The sequence below is a fragment of the Ranitomeya imitator genome, chromosome 5 (assembly GCF_032444005.1).
Source record: "Ranitomeya imitator isolate aRanImi1 chromosome 5, aRanImi1.pri, whole genome shotgun sequence".
Classification (NCBI taxonomy): Eukaryota; Metazoa; Chordata; class Amphibia; order Anura; family Dendrobatidae; genus Ranitomeya; species Ranitomeya imitator.
The window spans coordinates 9003896-9021298 of record NC_091286.1 but is presented as its reverse complement, the minus strand read 5'-3'; the positions used below and the strand labels follow the sequence as shown (position 1 = coordinate 9021298).

The 17403-nt window shown below is 44.3% G+C and overlaps 1 protein-coding gene across 4 annotated transcripts in view; it reads right to left on the bottom strand.

The window, feature by feature from the left end:
• Nucleotides 1–1501: 1501 nt before the first annotated feature.
• The window catches only part of LOC138681062 (putative mediator of RNA polymerase II transcription subunit 29), a 35851-nt gene continuing 19949 nt past the window's right edge, over nt 1502–17403 (bottom strand). For 2 of the 4 annotated variants that reach the window (XM_069768283.1, XM_069768286.1), the window contains 2 exons: nt 6149–6285; nt 1502–2432 (listed from right to left, as the gene is read on the bottom strand). In XM_069768283.1, coding sequence (XP_069624384.1) covers nt 2406–2432; nt 6149–6285 — 164 coding nt within the window. In that variant the 3' untranslated portion in view covers nt 1502–2405. The remainder of the gene's footprint in view (nt 2433–6148; nt 6286–17403) is intronic. The other 2 variants (XM_069768284.1, XM_069768285.1) reach the window with 2 other exon arrangements.

Here is a 17403-nt window from a genome sequence, read left to right as displayed (position 1 = left end):
ATATTTAGTTGTGAAGTGGTTCAGTGACATTTTCACACCAATTTTGAACTTTTGTTTGGTGTTTTCTCCATATACTGCCTATTATTCACTGACTGTTATACTGAGAGACTGCCGTTTATTAACCTCTTCTTTGCCACATTGGGTATATTGCTCTATTATTTGCCACATAAGGACATTGTCCATTATTGCCCAGCAATTTCTCTGCAATATAAACTGCCTATTTATTAATATCTGCATTCCTGCAAAGAACTATTGCCTATTGTGGCACCCCTAGAGGTATTTGCCACAAATATAGTTACTGACACTGAATACAAATACTAAAAAAACAAGACTGCACTACCACCTCCGGCCAGAAGGGGGAGCTCCAGAGACTCCCCTTGATCCATTCTGGTCTGAGAGAAGAACTGGCAGTTGGGCTAAGGAGCTGAAAGTGAGAGGTCATACAGCTGAATTTCTAACAGCCCTGTGACTGTTACCAGGCCTAAATCACCGGCCTGAGGAGAAGAGGGATAGAGAAAAAGGACATTGTGAGAACCGGGTAGCATTAATCACTACCCAGAACAGGCGCAAAGACGGATACCGGATCCGTGGCTGTATTCATTACATATAATACAGCAACCGGAAAAACGTGAGGTGATATCAGCTTCACTAGGGCCGGACGCAGCAACAGATACAGAGTTCAGTGGTACTCCCGGAGGGGGTAAGCCGATAAAAGGACTCGGGTTGCCCGTCGAACCAGGACCCGGAGGGGACAGATTGGGCCGGCAGCCAGTTCACATACAGCAGCAGGGCCACACAGAAATTGCGCACAATAAGAGGCGAAGACCCCGGCAGGGTCAAAGTAACTCAGAGTTCCCATACAGACTCCGGTGACAGGACTGGTTGTAAATCCTTTTATGTTAAAGTAAACTGGTTAAACGTTTCAGTGCCTCAGTCTTTCATTTGGACAATAGCCATCTATCCAGGATCGGGATCATCACCGCTGGGAGAACCTGCTGCTGATCAAGTAAGTGCCTGTCCCCTCATGATACCCTTTACACTGTGCATTGCCTGAGGCCACAGCACCGGGTCAAGCCACCCGTGACATCCCCCTCAAGAGACAGACCCCATTGGTCCGTTGCTGGGTATCCCGGTCTCTCGGGCGTCACACTATTATTAACTGGGTATTTTCCTACTACCTGACATTGTTCTTAAGCAAAGAACCGTTGTTGTGGCATTTGCCACAACACGCAAAGTTGTCGTCTGATGTCTTTCATCCCTCCCCTCATAAGCATGTTCATGGATCCTGTGTAACTGTACCTTAAATAACAAGAATTGTCAAGAGCTGGTGAGTGCAGCCATTTTTTGTTCTTTCTTACTATTATTTATTAATTGTATTATTTTTACATTTGAATAAATAAAGTATATATGGATTCTAGACTCCCGATTCTTTAGAATCGGGCTGCCATCTAGTATATATATATATATATATATATATATATATTAAACCATTTGTGACTTCATGAACAACATGCGCTATTTTGCCACAAAAACCACAGGACAAAAATGAGAAGTGACTTTAAAAAAACACGTAAATGATAAATTGGGGCCATTAAGTGAATCAATGTCCCATATTTTGGATTCACTTTCACTTGATGAAACCGAATAATAAGTAATCCATTCTCACATTGTGTTGTATGATCCAAAAAATAAAGTACAGAAATGCACTAATTTTTAGGAGTCATATTTTGGGTCTGATGTTTTGGGTGTTGGTTGGATATCAACCTAGAAAATTAAATCCGCTTAGAATAAAAGTTGTGCAAAATAAAAAGTGCAGAATAACAACGACAGTCATCCACATTTACTTGTTATGTTTAATAGGTGGACAACCTAATTTTATTACTAGTAGTAGGAAGATGAGCTACGTTTATCATAGTGACGCATGCTGTCTGATAGATATGGCGCATTTGCTATAAACTTTCTCTCTCACCCATATTTGCTTTAATTTAGACCATTAATTTGCACTAAAACTCAGGACACGCCATTAATAAATTGGGCACATTTTTAGATTCACCAGATCTTTGCACCATTTTGTAGACACCTGTAAAAAGTATCCAGTGATTGTTACAAATCCATTTTCTGGAACAAAGCAATGAAAAATAATCTGGTGCCAGAATTGGGCGCAATAACAATGAATCTTTGAAAACAGAATTATCTCACAACATATTTCAGGATAGAACAATGCTGTATTCCCTTACACCTGTTCTCCATGTATCACAATTACGGTAGTCATTTTTTTTAACATTTATTTTATTTTATTTGAAAATTTCCAGGACTTGCAGAAAAATCTTCATGGACGTCGACACTTGTAACCAATATGATGCATAAACCACTTTCTTGTAAGCGATGGCTTGGATGGATCTGCATCAATAGACTTCTCTGCGTTTGCCCTGCTGTCAGAAACACACATACCAGTTAGTCAAGTCTTTACTTCTGGATAAATTGTTCACATCAGTCAGGATGAACAAGGCTCCGATCACACTTGCTTTGGCTCTTTTTTTTTTGTTAGGCTTCAGTGGGGTTTTTTTTGATGGTCATAATCAGGGCTGTGGAGTCGATGTCCATTTTGGTGGAGTCGGTATAAAATGGACAGACTCTGACAATTACAGTATAATAAATTGGGTTCAGTATTTAATTGCAGTATGTGCTGAATATTTTTTCAGAATTGAGGAAAGTTATGAAATGTTTTATAAATGTCTGTTCTATAACTGATCTGAGGATCTCGGCTTTTAGTGGAGATGAATCTGTGCTGCACTTTATGCACATGCTCAGTAGCAAAGCTGTTCTACAGATCAGAGGACAAAGCCACTGGTAAGGAACGTCTGCAGCGCTGCACTCATCACAAGAACTGCTAGTGTGAACAGGAGGCAAGTGCTTCTTACACAGATCTAAACTTTCAGAATTCATCTATGGGTGTAGTGAGTATTTTGAACCCCTCAAGTGCCTTATAATATTGGGAAGTAGAAATTTAATATTTTACTGGTAAAATATAGGTTTTTTTATTAGCTACAAATTTTTGAGTGAAACAAGGATTAATTTATTGCGCAGTTTCTCTCAATTACGGTGATGCCCTGTATGTCATCAGAAACTGCTGTTAGGCCACTTGTCAGGGCTGAGAAGGCAAGAAGCTGTTTGGCTTTTGGAGCACAGATGTTGCTAGAATAGTTTGCAGGTGACATTTGCAGAGCCGCAAAGGTGCCAAAAGAGCAGAAAAACCCCAAAAGTGACACCGTTGTAGAAACCGCACCTCTCAATGAATTCATCTATGGCTGCAGTGACTATTTTGTAACATCTTCGCCGCTCTTTGTTCTGGAGAATTGCAGATATGCCAGTTAAGTGCCCATGCATTGTAGGGACCCCATACAGTGTAAAGCCCCCATGTATTTAGCAAATATGTCCACAGTAACATCACAAATGCCAAAAATCTGCAAATAGATGTGTCAAATTAATTACTGCATGGACCCATTAGAGGGTTCAATACATGAAGCAACATAAATCATATAGAAAAGAATGTACAACTGAACCCATATATTGTAGCGCCGCCATGAATTGTTTCCCCATTCATTGTAGTACCCCTATACATTGTTCCCCTATACAGTGTAGGGTGCCCATACATTGTGCCCCCATGCAATGTAGGGCCCCCATACATTCTACCCCCATACAGTGTAGGGTGCCAATACAGTGTAGAGCCCCCATACAGTGTAGCTCCCCTGTACATTGCAGCCCCACACATTATAGTGCCCCCATACCATGTAGGGCCCCATGGATTGTTCCCCCAGTGTAGGTCCCCATATATTGTAGCACCCTCGTATATTGTGCCCCCAAAAATTGTAGTGCCCCCATACACTGTTTCCCCATTTAGTGTAGTGCCCCATACTTTGTTCCCCCATGCAGTGTAGGGTCCCCATATATTGTTCCCTCATATGTTGTTTTCCCATTCAATGTAGAACCCTCATACAGTGTCGTGCCCCCATATATTGTAGCACTCTCGTACATTGTGCCCCATATATTGTTCCCCCATTCAATGTAGTACCCCTTTACAGTGTAGTGCCCCCATATATTGTAGCACTCCCATACATTGTGCCTCCATACATTGTAGTGCCCCTATACCGTGTAGGGCCCCCATACATTGTGCCCTCATACAGTGCAGAGCCCCTTTAAAGTGTTCTCCCACACAGTGTAGTGCCCCCATACATTGTTCCCCCATACATTGTGACCCCATACATTGTCTCCCCATACAATATGGTACCCCAATACATTGTTCCCCCATACAGTGTAGGGCCCCCATACAGTGTAGGGCCCCCATGTATAAGTATATAAGGGGACAATTCAAATATCTCGCTGAGGATCTGTTTATACCAAGGAAGGTGACGGGCACAAGGGGGCATTCTTTGCGTCTGGAGGAGAGAAGGTTTTTCCACCAACATAGAAGAGGATTCTTTACTGTTAGGGCAGTGAGAATCTGGAATTGCTTGCCTGAGGAGGTGGTGATGGCGAACTCAGTCGAGGGGTTCAAGAGAGGCCTGGATGTCTTCCTGGAGCAGAACAATATTGTATCATACAATTATTAGGTTCTGTAAAAGGACGTAGATCTGGGGATTTATTATGACGGAATATAGGCTGAACTGGATGGACAAATGTCTTTTTTCGGCCTTACTAACTATGTTACTATGTTACTAGTGTTGTCACACACAGTGTAGTACCCCCATACATCGTTCCCCCATACAGTGTGCCCCCATACATTGTCTCCCCATACAGTATAGTACCCCCATACATCATTCCCCCATACAGTGTGCCCTCATACATTGTCTCCCCATACAGTATAGTACCCCCATACATTGTTCCCCCATACATTGTTCCCCCATACATTGTCTCCCGATACAGTATAGTACCCCCATACATTGTTCCCCCATACAGTGTGCCCCCATACATTGTCTCCCCATACAATATGGTACCCCCATACATTGTTCCCCCATACAGTGTTGGGCCCCCATACATTGTTCCCCTATGCATTGTAGAAATGCATAGAAATACATGCAGCTGAACGCTCGGATCCCGAGTGCCGGCGGCAGTGCCAGGTATTGATGCGAGAGACTCGCATCACACTCGCAAGTGTGACCCCGGCCTAACAATGCTTGTTTCTAAAAAAAAATAAAAAAAATGTCACCATACTCCTGAGAGATATTACTTTTTAATTTTTTGGCAAATGGAGCATTATGAGGCCTTACTTTTTGAGCGACAAGTTGATGTTGTTTTGGTACCATTTGGGGGTATATAACATTTTTTTGATCACTTTATTCAATTTTTTGAGATGCAGAATGAACAAAAAGCAGCAATTCAGTTATTAGGCAGATTTATTCATTGTCAGAATGATTACAGTGATACCAGATTTATAGCTTTTTTTATACTTTCCTACTTTTACAGACTAAAACCAATATTTTACAAAAATGAATTGTTTTTTTTTTTTTCATCGCCATATTCTGAGAGCTGTAACTTTTATATTTTTTGTCAAATGAGCTATATATTAGTTCTTGTTTTTTTGTGAGACATTTGGCATCTTCATTTATAGAATATTTTTTTGCACATGACTATCTGATCGCTTTTTTTTTTTATGTGTTAGTATTATGAAAAAGCTACATTTTTTGCACTCTTTTTCTATATTTTTTTACAGTTATTCACAGTTTTATAGGTCGGGTCGTTACGGACGTGGTGATATCAATGGTGATACCAAGTGTGTGTATATTTTCGTTTACTTTTGTGTTAACACAAAAGTCGCATTTTTAGTGGCGAAAAAGGTTTTTGGGGATTTTTGTGTGTTTTTTTTTGCACTTTTTTACATATTTTATTTAACTCTTCTCACCTTTTCACTTAGTCCCACTATGGACATTAATATTTTTTGCTCTGATCAGAATGGTTTTCGAAAATTACCAAAATGGTTTTCAAGAATTACTATTCGCATTTATTTCTCTGACTGCTCCCATAATAGCAGTTCAGATAAAAATCACCTGAGACTGAAATCCTGCACAGCAGATGACCTCGCAACCAAAGTATTCCATATAATAAATAACTCAACCAGAGATCTTCTGCGAGATTTATTACATCTTCTTACCATATTACTTTTATCGTCATCTGATCTTTTTCTTTTACGCGAAGAAGTTGAATTAAGGCAGTTGCTTTGTGGTGTTGAAACATTTGTATCCCTTGTAATTTTTACTTCTAGATTTAAATTTACTTCTGCAATAAGACCTAACAAAATGAAAGTGTTATATTCATAAAAATAGACATAAAAGCAGATTGAAAACCAAGACATTGATAAGAGCCTGATAGGTAAGGTACACAGGGCTGCCACTAGGAATTTCGGGGCCCCATACTGGAATCATTTTCGGGCCCCCTTGAGACTCCACCCAGGCTCAACCCCAGCTCCACCTCCACCCTTCAAACCTTCCACAGTCCCACCGCTCACTCTTGGAAAAACTCAACTTCTCCACCACATCCTCATCAATCAGATAGTAACAGTTCCCATCAAACACCAGATCACATACATAGACAGCAGTTTTTGTTCTGGCTAAAAGAATTTTTAAGCCGCCACCACGACACGTTAGACTCTTTTGACCGGACCCAACTCAGCTCTAACCTATTAAATATATTTTTATGTATTTTTCATTAAGGGAATGAGTCACATACATTTTTTTAAAATGACCATTAATACAACATACAAGGGACAAATACCGTAACACCATGACCAGACCACATATTACCACCACATAGAGACCTATAATACCAAATACAAGGGACAAATGCCATCACACCCTGATCAGACCACATATTACCACCACATAATGACCAAATAATACCACATACAAGGAACAAATGCCACCACACCATTACCTGACACCATATTACCACTACATAGTGACTGAATACTAAAATACTGATCATTAATTTAAAAAAAACAACACAATAGTAAGTGACATTATACACAGGAACTCCGTATGCAGTGTCAGTGTACAGATAATATAGTGATCACTGCTAACATTATACACAGGAGCTCTGTATATAGTATACAGTGTATAGTGTCACTGTACAGGTAACACACTGACTCAACAGTGACGTTTCTAGCTGAAATCCTTCATCTTTGCTTTTCTTTTTCATGCAGCGCAGACCGCCATCACTTCTTCCAGAGAGGACTCATCTCTGCATAAAATAACACATAGTTACCTAGAGCACCTCTTCCAGAGCACATTCCCCTCTTTTTCCCTTTTTCTACACTACACATCTGAATATAGATATGCACCCACTATTAATACATAATTGGTTATTATGCAACCCGCCATTCCAAATATAAATTATAATATGCCACTTTCCCCACCTAATAAATATATAAATGAATTAGCACCAGTACTCTTTCCCCCAATTCATTACCAGTCACTGCATGCTCAATGCCCCCCAGCATGTACCTCATGCTCCCCCGACTTATTATATTTACATGCCCCTTCTGCCCCAATTCATTGTCGTCTTCTCTCTCCCACCCTCTATACATTATCAACAGCTCTACCCCCACAATCAATACATCATTTACTCCCCCACCCTCAAAATTCGTTATTATTTGCTCTCTCCCGTTCATCATTTGCTCTCCCCACCCCCTACCTTCAATTCAATTGCTGACCCTCTTCCCTCACTGTCAATCCATCATTTGCAGTCTCCCATCCCCTCCCCCACTTCATCATGTGCAGTCCCCCTCCCCCCACTTCATCATATGCAGTCCCCTTCCCCACTTCATCATGTGCAGTCCCCTTTACCCCCACTTCATCATGTGCAGTCCCCTTTACCCCATGTCCTCCTTTGCAGTTCCTTTTAACCCCCACTTCATGTGCAGTCCCCATTTAACCCCCTCTTCACAACATAATGTGCAGTCCCCCTTTAACCCTCTCTCCACATCGTAATGTGCAGTCCCCCTTTAACCCCCCTCCCCATATCATGATGTGCAGTCCCCCTTTAACCCCCCTCACCACATCATCCTGTGCAGTCCCCCTTTAACCCTCCACATCATCATGTGCAGTCCCCTGTACCCCATGTCACCCTTTGCAGTTCCTTTTAACCCCCACTTCATGTGCAGTCCCCCTTTAACCCCCTCCCCACATCATGTGCAGTCCCCCTTTAACACCCCCACATCATGTGCAGTCCTCCTTTAACCCCCCTCCCCACATCATGTGCAGTCCCCCTTTAATCCCCCACATCATGTGCAGTCCCCCTTTAACCCCCCCCACATCATCATGTACAGTCCCCCTTATTCCTTCCCCTGTCATCATGTGCAATTCCTCCTTCCCTCACCCATTTAATTCATTTTGTACAGAAAACAAAAAAGTTTTGCATACTTACCTCATTGTCGCTCCCCAGCAGCGCGACTCTGCCTCCAGCGTCCGGTACATGTCGGGCGGCGCGTACGTGATGGCGTCATCATGTACGCTCCATCACCTAACAGGAAGTACACCAAAGACGGAGGGAGCAGGAGCTGCGCAGCCGTCAAGGTAAGATGGCCATGCAAAGCTCTGGGAAAGCTCCCGGGCCCCAGCACTGATGTGTGCGCCGCAGAGTGCCCCACTTTGCCGCACAATGGGGCCCGATGAACAGTAGCACATAAGCGGGGACCCGGACCTGCGGACCCCTCTGTATACTGCTGTTCACCCATACAGGAGTAAGGGCAGTAGTGCCCCGATGGCGGCCCTGAAGGTACGTGAGACCGCTGCTGCGTGACGCCTGCTAGTTCTTGGTGAGGCGCAGCTGGGTAGTGAATTGTAATTACACTAAGTGATTATTTGAGGCACAAGACTTACAGCGGGTGAAATAAGCATTGAACACTTCCCCAGTTATCTAAGTAAATCTATTTCTAGGTGGTATTGACATTCTCACCAGATGTCAGTAACAACCCACCCAATCCACACAGGAAAGAAATCACCATAGATGTCCATAAATTATGTGTAATAATGAGAAATGATACCGGAAAAAGTACTGAACACATTGCTGACATTTATTTAATACTTTGCACAAAAGCCTTTGTTGGTGATGAAGCTACAAGACTCCTCCTGTATGGAGAAACTAGTCTCAGGCATTGCTCAGGTGTGATTTTGTCCCATTCTTCCACACAAACACCCACATCCTGAAGGTCCCGTGAGCTCCTTCTATGAACTCTGAGCTTTAGTTACTTCCATAGATTTTCTCTTTTTCAGGTTCGGTGATCGGATTGGCCATTCTAGTAGATTTATTTTCTTTCCCTGAAACCAATTGAGAGTTTCCTTGGCTGTGTGTTTGGGATCATTGTCTTTCTGAAATGTCCATCCTTGTTTCATCTCCATCATCCTGGTGGACATTTGTCCATTCATCCTTCCATCAATCAAATTAAGTTTTCTAGTGCAGTATGCTGAAAAACAGAACACCATGATGTTCCCTCCACCAAACATCACTGTGGGTATGGTGTCTTTGGGGTGATACGCATTGCCTTTTGGCCTACAAACATCATGTTTATTATGGCATCCAAATAGTTCAATTCTGGTCTCATCTGACCAGACTATATTCTCCCAGTATTTCACAGGCTTGTCTAAATGTGGAGCAAACTGTGAATATGCTTGAAGATGCTTTTTGTGCAGCAAATGAGTCTTGCATGTTGAGCGCACGCTCAAAAAAAGCCATGGAGGTTACGTGGTGAGCGTGTATACAGGCCATGGAGGTTACATGGTGAGCGTACATACAGGCCATGGAGGTTACATGGTGAGCATGCATACAGGCCATGGAGGTTACGTGGTGAGCGTGCATACAGGCCATGGAGGTTACGTGGTGTTCATACAGGCTGTTGTGAATTCTGTGGCAGAGCTCCCTCCTGTGGTCACAAGTGGTACTTCTGCTGATTCTCTCTGTGAGCTTCCGTTGGTGGAGGAAAGTGGTACTGCGGCTTCTGAGTTTCCTTCCTCAGGTGAAGTGGTGAAGTCGTTAGGTGCTGCTCTATTTAACTCCACCTGGTGCTTTGATCCTGGCCTCCAGTCAATGTTCTAGTATTGGACCTGTTTCCTCCTGGATCGTTCCTGTGGCCTGCTGCTCTGCATAGCTAAGTTCCGCTTTGCTATTTTGTTTGCTGTTTTTTTCTGTCCAGCTTGTCTATTTGTTTTTTCCTGCTTGCTGGAAGCTCTGGGACGCAGAGGGTGTACCTCCGTGCCGTTAGTTCGGTACGGAGGGTCTTTTTGCCCCCTTTGCGTGGTTTTTGTAGGGTTTTGTGTTGACCGCAAAGTTACCTTTCCTATCCTCGCTCTGTTCAGAAAGTCGGGCCTCACTTTGCTAAATCTATTTCATCTCTACGTTTGTCTTTTCATCTTAACTCACAGTCATTATATGTGGGGGCTGCCTTTTCCTTTGGGGTATTTCTCTGAGGCAAGGTAGGCTTATTTTCTATCTTCAGGCTAGCTAGTTTCTCAGGCTGTGCCGAGTTGCATAGGGAGCGTTAGGCGCAATCCACGGCTGCCTCTAGTGTGGTTGGAGAGGATTAGGGATTGCGGTCAGCAGAGTTCCCACGTCTCAGAGCTCGTTCTATGTTTTTGGGTTATTGTCAGGTCACTGTATGTGCTCTGACCTCTATGTCCATTGTGGTACTGAATTACCTTATCATAACAACAGGCTGTCACGGTTCACAGGGAGGATACCTTTATCATCCCCACCACTCACACCAAATTGTCATGAACCGGGGTTGTTTGGTTGCCCCTGGTTTTTTCAGAAGGGAATTTATCTATATCCCACTTCCCAGTTCCGGTTTGGAACTTGCAGCACTCTGGCGTCCTCCTTAGCCTCTGGTCAGACCGGGTACTGCACCTAGGATAATTAGTCATCAGAAAGGCTGCCTTACTTTGTACTGGCTAATGGGCACATTGCAGTGAGGACGATATAACTACTCCCATTCAGGCGGGAACAATTATCAACGCCGCCGTCGCTACAAAGCCTCCTAAATGCACAGGATAAATCCGCTGCCACCAGCTCCAATTTCTTAATTAATAAAGGGTCCAGAGCCCACCCAAATTAGTAGCGTAATTCATTTTAGAGGACACGACAGTACGTTATAGAGCAAGGAGAGACAAAGCTAATAATTTTATATATTTTACTCCAAAAAAGGGTAGGCAGTGTTTACAGAAGTATAAAAAGATATAAAGAAGACAATTATCGTATCGTACAGTTTAATTACAAATAAAATGGGATTAAAGTTGAAAGAACACTTACATTTTGTTCAGATCATTTCATCTTATGGCTGACCATGTGCTGTGGGGGATAGGAAACACATCTAGATGCATAATAAATAATAATAATCTTTATTTTTATATAGCGCTAACATATTCCGCAGCGCTTTACAGGTTGCACACATTATCGTCGCTGTCCCCGTTGGGGCTCACAATCTAAATTCCCTATCAGTATGTCTTTGGAATGTGGGAGGAAACCGGAGTACCCGGAGGAAACCCACGCAAACACGGAGAGAACATACAAACTCTTTGCAGATGTTGTCCTTAGTGGGGCTTGAACCCAGGACTCCAGCGCTGCAAGGCTGCTGTGCTATCCACTGAGCCACCGTGCTGCCCATGCATAACACGTATCTTGCAGCTAGACCCCGGACAAAAGACACTGAAGACTCCTGCTTCACTCACTTAATTCCCAGCCTAAAACCAAGACACTCCCCCGGTGGTGACCTCACTCAGAGGCTGAATCCTCCCCTTTTCTTAGACTTATGACAAACCATTTTTATACATAGCTCGCTGTATGAACCTCGCATACGAACAAAACAATGATCAGGATGTGCACCACGTCGAGGGGGTTCTTTTAAGTGTAAGCACGGCATAGTTACATGACCCACTTACAGAGAAATCCGCTCCTTGCAACTCGTTGGGTTTAGCTTCTAGCGACTTCAGTGAGCTATAGATCTCTTTATGGACATCCAGAATATACAATCCTTATATCTCTAGCCCGGATTGGTGCCTGTATACGTAAATTTGAGAGAACAATAGAGTCCCATGCAGTTTCTGTACCAGTTTTAGCTGGTATCAGGTGGGTGGGCGAATGATGGATTTACACAGTGTCATGCCGCTGCCTGCGCCCTGTTATACTCACCTGTCCTCGGCGTCCCGGCGCGGCTCCTCCGCTGCAGCATCCTCCTCCCTGCGCTCGCTCCTGGCTTCTGCTGCTCGTCGGGTGCGCGCACACGCCAGGTTCAATTCAGCGCGTGCGCACTTCTAACCTCGCTTCCTGTACTTTCTATCCTGTCCTCTCTATCACCTTGGAGGATCCTCACCCGGAAGTAAGGCACAGTGCTGCTATATCTTCCTATCTCTTTCTTTCCCCTGTGCCTATGATCATTTGTGCTTCATGTGCTCTTGGCCGCCCGTGGTCCCCGTGCATTCTATGCTCTCTGACTTTGGGTCTCTTCTTTCTCCACAGTATCTCGCCAGTACCAGCATCCCTGCGGTAGTTCCGGCTGTCCCAGTGTCTCTGCGGTACCGCGCCAGCTCCTGTGTCTCTGCCGTGTGCCCGTCAGTCCCTGTGTCCTTACGGTACCTCGCCTGTTCCTGTTTCTCTGCGTGTTCCCGTCATTCCCTTGGTCTCAGCAGTGCTTCCGTCTGTCCCATTGTTGCTGCAGTGTTGCAGTATCCACCTATCCTGAGTCTCCTCCGCTTCCGCCAGTCCGTTTTCTCGTCCTTTTTCCTTCTTGATCCTCTAGCTTCCATGGCGATAGTCCCTCACGGGCCTGCCCCTAACTCTCCCTGTATAGGGGGCGGTCCATCTGGTTAGCCCGTCTGTGAGGGGATCTTCGTCACGGTCCAGAGGGTCCACTCTTGTTTTTGTACGTATCTTCACACACAGAGGCTGGGTTTCGCAGCTAAAAGCCATAAACTGCTCAGTGGGGGGCTGCTACACATTGGTATCAAGTTGCACAGAGTGTGTCTGCCATAGGACTTTGTTTTTGTATCAGCGAATGCAGTGGGGGAAGAAAGGGTGGTTGAATCTGCAGCGCGTGTCTGTGCCATGGAACCTTCTAGAACTAAACTCATAATATGACATTTTTACATTATTGTGACACAGGCCATGGAGGTTACGTGGTGAGCATGCATACAGGCCATGGAGGTTACGTGGTGAGCATGCATGCAGGCCATGGAGGTTACGTGGTGAGCATGCATACAGGCCATGGAGGTTACGTGGTGAGCATGCATACAGGCCATGGAGGTTACGTGGTGAGCGTGCATACAGGCCATGGAGGTTACATGGTGAGCGTACATAGTGGTGAGCGTACATACAGGCCATGGAGGTTACGTGGTGAGCATGCATGCAGGCCATGAAGGTTACGTTGTGAGCGGGCATACAGGCCATGTAGGTTACGTGGTGAGCGTACATACAGGCCATGGAGGTTACGTGGTGAGCGTACATACAGGCCATGTAGGTTACGTGGTGAGTGTGCATACAGGACATGGAGGTTACGTGGCGAGCGTGCATACAGGACATGGAGGTTACGTGGTGAGCGTACATACAGGCCATGGAGGTTGCGTGGTGAGAGTGCATACAGGACATGTAGGTTACGTGGTGAGCGTACATACAGGCCATGTAGGTTACGTGGTGAGTGTGCATACAGGACATGGAGGTTACTTGGTGAGCGTACATACAGGCCATGTAGGTTACGTGGTGAGCGTGCATACAGGACATGGAGGTTACGTGGTGAGCGTGCATACAGGACATGGAGGTTACGTGGTGAGCGTACATACAGGCCATGTAGGTTACGTGGTGAGCGTGCATACAGGACATGGAGGTTACGTGGTGAGCGTGCATACAGGACATGGAGGTTACGTGGTGAGCGTACATACAGGCCATGGAGGTAGCGTGGTGAGAGTGCATACAGAACATAGAGGTTACGTGGTGAGCGTGAATACAGCACATGGAGGCTGCGTGGTGAGCGTGCATACAAGCCATGGAGGTCAAGTGCATTACTTATTGTTTTCTATTAAACAATTGTACTTTCTTTTTTTAGGTCTTTCTCTGCACAGGTGGTCCTTAGCTCTTGGACTCCTGAGATAATTTTTTTCACTCCTGTGCCTGAAATCTTGCGGGAGTATCTGTGCAAGGGTGGAATAATTATAATATATAAAAGCTTCCTTTATTATTCCAATATATACACTATGAATAAGGCTCCTAGCTGAAGCGCCTTGGTCTACATGATTGTCTTTTTATTTATTGGAATAAAAGCAAATTTTTATATACACTGCTCAAAAAAATAAAGGGAACACTTAGAAAACAGAATCTAACTCCAAGTAAATCAAACTTCTGTGAAATCACACTGTCCACTTAGGAAGCAACACTGATTGACAATCAATGTCACATGCTGTTGTACAAATGGAATAGACAACAGATGGAAATTATTGGCAATTATCAAGACACACTCAATAAAGGAGTGGTTCTGCAGGTGTTGACCACAGACCACATCTCAGTACCAATGCTTTCTGGCTGATGTTTTGGTCACTTTTGAATGTTGGTTGTGCTTTAACACTCATGGTAGCATGAGACGGACTCTACAACCCACACAAGTGGCTCAGGTAGTGCAGCTCATCCAGGATGGCACATCAATGCGAGCTGTGGTAAGAAGGTTTGCTGTGTCTGTTAACGTAGTGTCCAGAGGCTGGAGGCGCTACCAGGAGACAGGCCAGTACACCAGGAGACGTGGAGCGGGCCGTAGGAGGGCAACAACCCAGCAGCAGGACCGCTACCTCCGCCTTTATGCAAGGAGGAACAAGAGGAGCCCTGCAAAATGACCTCCAGCAGACCACAAATGTGCATGTCTGTACAAATGGTTATAAACCGACTCCATGAGGATAGTCTGGTGGCCGACGTCCACAGATGGGGGTTGTGCTCACAGCCCAACACTGTGAAGGACGCTTGGCATTTGTCACAGAGCACCAGGATTGGCAAATTCGCCACTGGCGCCCTGTGCTCTTCACAGATGAAGGCAGGTTCACATTGAGCACAGGTGACAGAGTCTGGAGATGCCATGGAGAGCGATCTGCTGCCAGCAACATCTTTTAGCATGACCGGTTTGGCAGTGGGTCAGTAATGGTGTGAGGTGGCATTTCTTTGGAGGGCCGCACAGCCCTCTATGTGCTCGCCAGAGGTAGCCTGACTGCCATTATGTACCGAGATGAGATCTTCAGACCCCTTGTGAGACCATATGCTGGTGCGGTTGGCCCTGGGTTCCCGCTAATGCAGGACAATGCCAGACCTCATGTGGCTGGAGTGAGTCAGCAGTTTTTGCAAGATGAAGGCATTGAAGCTGTGGACTGGCCCGCCCGTTGCCCATACCTGAATCCGATTGAACACATCTGGGACATCATGTCTCGCACCATACACCAACGTCATGTTGCGCCACAGACTGTCGGGGAGTTGGCGGATGCTTTAGTCCAGGTCTGGGAGGAGATCCCCCAGGAGACCATTCGCCACATCATCAGTAACATGCCCAGGCATTGTAGGGAGGTCATACAGGCACATGGAGGCCACACACAATACTGAGCATCATTTTCTTGTCTTGAGGCATTTCCACTGAAGTTGGATCAGCCTGTAACTTCATTTTCTACTTCGATTTTGAGCATCAGTCCAAATCCAAACCTCCATGGGATATTAGTTGTGATTTACGTTGATCATTTTTAGGTTTTATTGTTGTCAACACATTCCACTATGTTATGAATAAAGATTTACAACTGGAATATTTCATTCAGTGATATCTAGGATGTGGGATTTTAGTGTTCCCTTTAGTTTTTTGAGCAGTGTATTATAAATATACCACCTTGGTCTATTGTCGCTGGAGATCACCTTTTTCTTTTCTGGATCTGATCATTACATCCAAGACTGGGACGGCTCCGTGCGATCTGCCTCCACTTGATGATTGGTTTGGTGGTGGATCAGTGATGGTGTGAGGAGGCATGTCCTTGGAGGACTGCACAAAGATAATATCCACCATGATGGCCAACAAGATGAAAGCCATTGTCAGACCTTACACTGGTGCAATTAAAATAAAAACTCAAGGCAAGGGATACGAAAATTTCTAATACTCTTAGCATAATGGTAGGTATAAAATATGCAATTTGCATGTACAATATTATATATATCCCACGATGGACAAAATAAAGGACAAATCGGAAGGAAACATATACAAAAGAAAAAGAAAACAAAAAAAAACGAACTAATGCCCAAATGATTAATATAAATAGATTTATTTAGGAATAAGTACAGCAAATGGTAGGGGGGAGGGAAACCAAAAAGAAGGCACAATACCAAGAAGACGGGGCGATAAACAATCCTACTGTAATAATGCACACATAGTACAAATATAAATATGTTTATATATAGCCCTGCAGCACTGAAAAAAATATGTACACAAAAAAAGAAATAAATTGCACAAAGACAAAGAAGCAAGTTATAATATATCATGCATGGCCGTGCACCTTTAAGAATGGCCTGAGATACTAAATAGGCTAAGGTGCATTATAAAAGAATAACAAATGCCATAAAAAATATATATGTATGTGTAATTTAACACTGACATAAAGTGCAACTAGTGCTTAACAAATGCCATAAACAATATGTGTAATTTTACACTGGCATAAAGTGCAACTAGTGCTTAACAGGTGCAGCCAAGATATAAATATATATAAATATAAAGTGCTGGTGTGCGGCCACCGATAATTGTGTTGATAACATAGGTAGAAACAGGTACCTGCTAAGTAAGCAAAGGCCACTAGAATAAACGCATGATTATAATAATCTCTATGAGAAAATAGTAATGGGCCGGGAGCAGGTATTACCTGTAGCGCTGCCGTCTCTTGGATGTGCCACTCCCCGACGCGCGTTTCGGCGTCAGCCTTCATCAGGTGCAGTGAGCCCTTGGTTCCTCCTGGTGCAGGAGAATGGCCAGCTTTATATAGGCAGAGTGTGTGGACGGATTATGGACGTTGAAGGCATTAATGCCAGTGACCGGCGCTGACGTTCTCCAGACCCCAATCCAACTGAGAACCTCTGGGACATTGTGTATCAGTCACCGGCTGCCATAAATCCCTGATGTCCTGATACAGGACCGAGAAAAAGCCCCCCAGTGCACTGACTCATCAGGAGCCAAATGTCAGTCCCATAATGTGGTCACACTGACCACATTATGGGATGTCAGGATACATACAGACACGTGGGGTCACACTGACCACATTATGGGATGTCAGGATACATACAGACACGTGGCGTCACACTGACCACAATATGGGATGTCAGGATACATACAGACACATGGGGTCAAACATCTCACATTAAGGGATG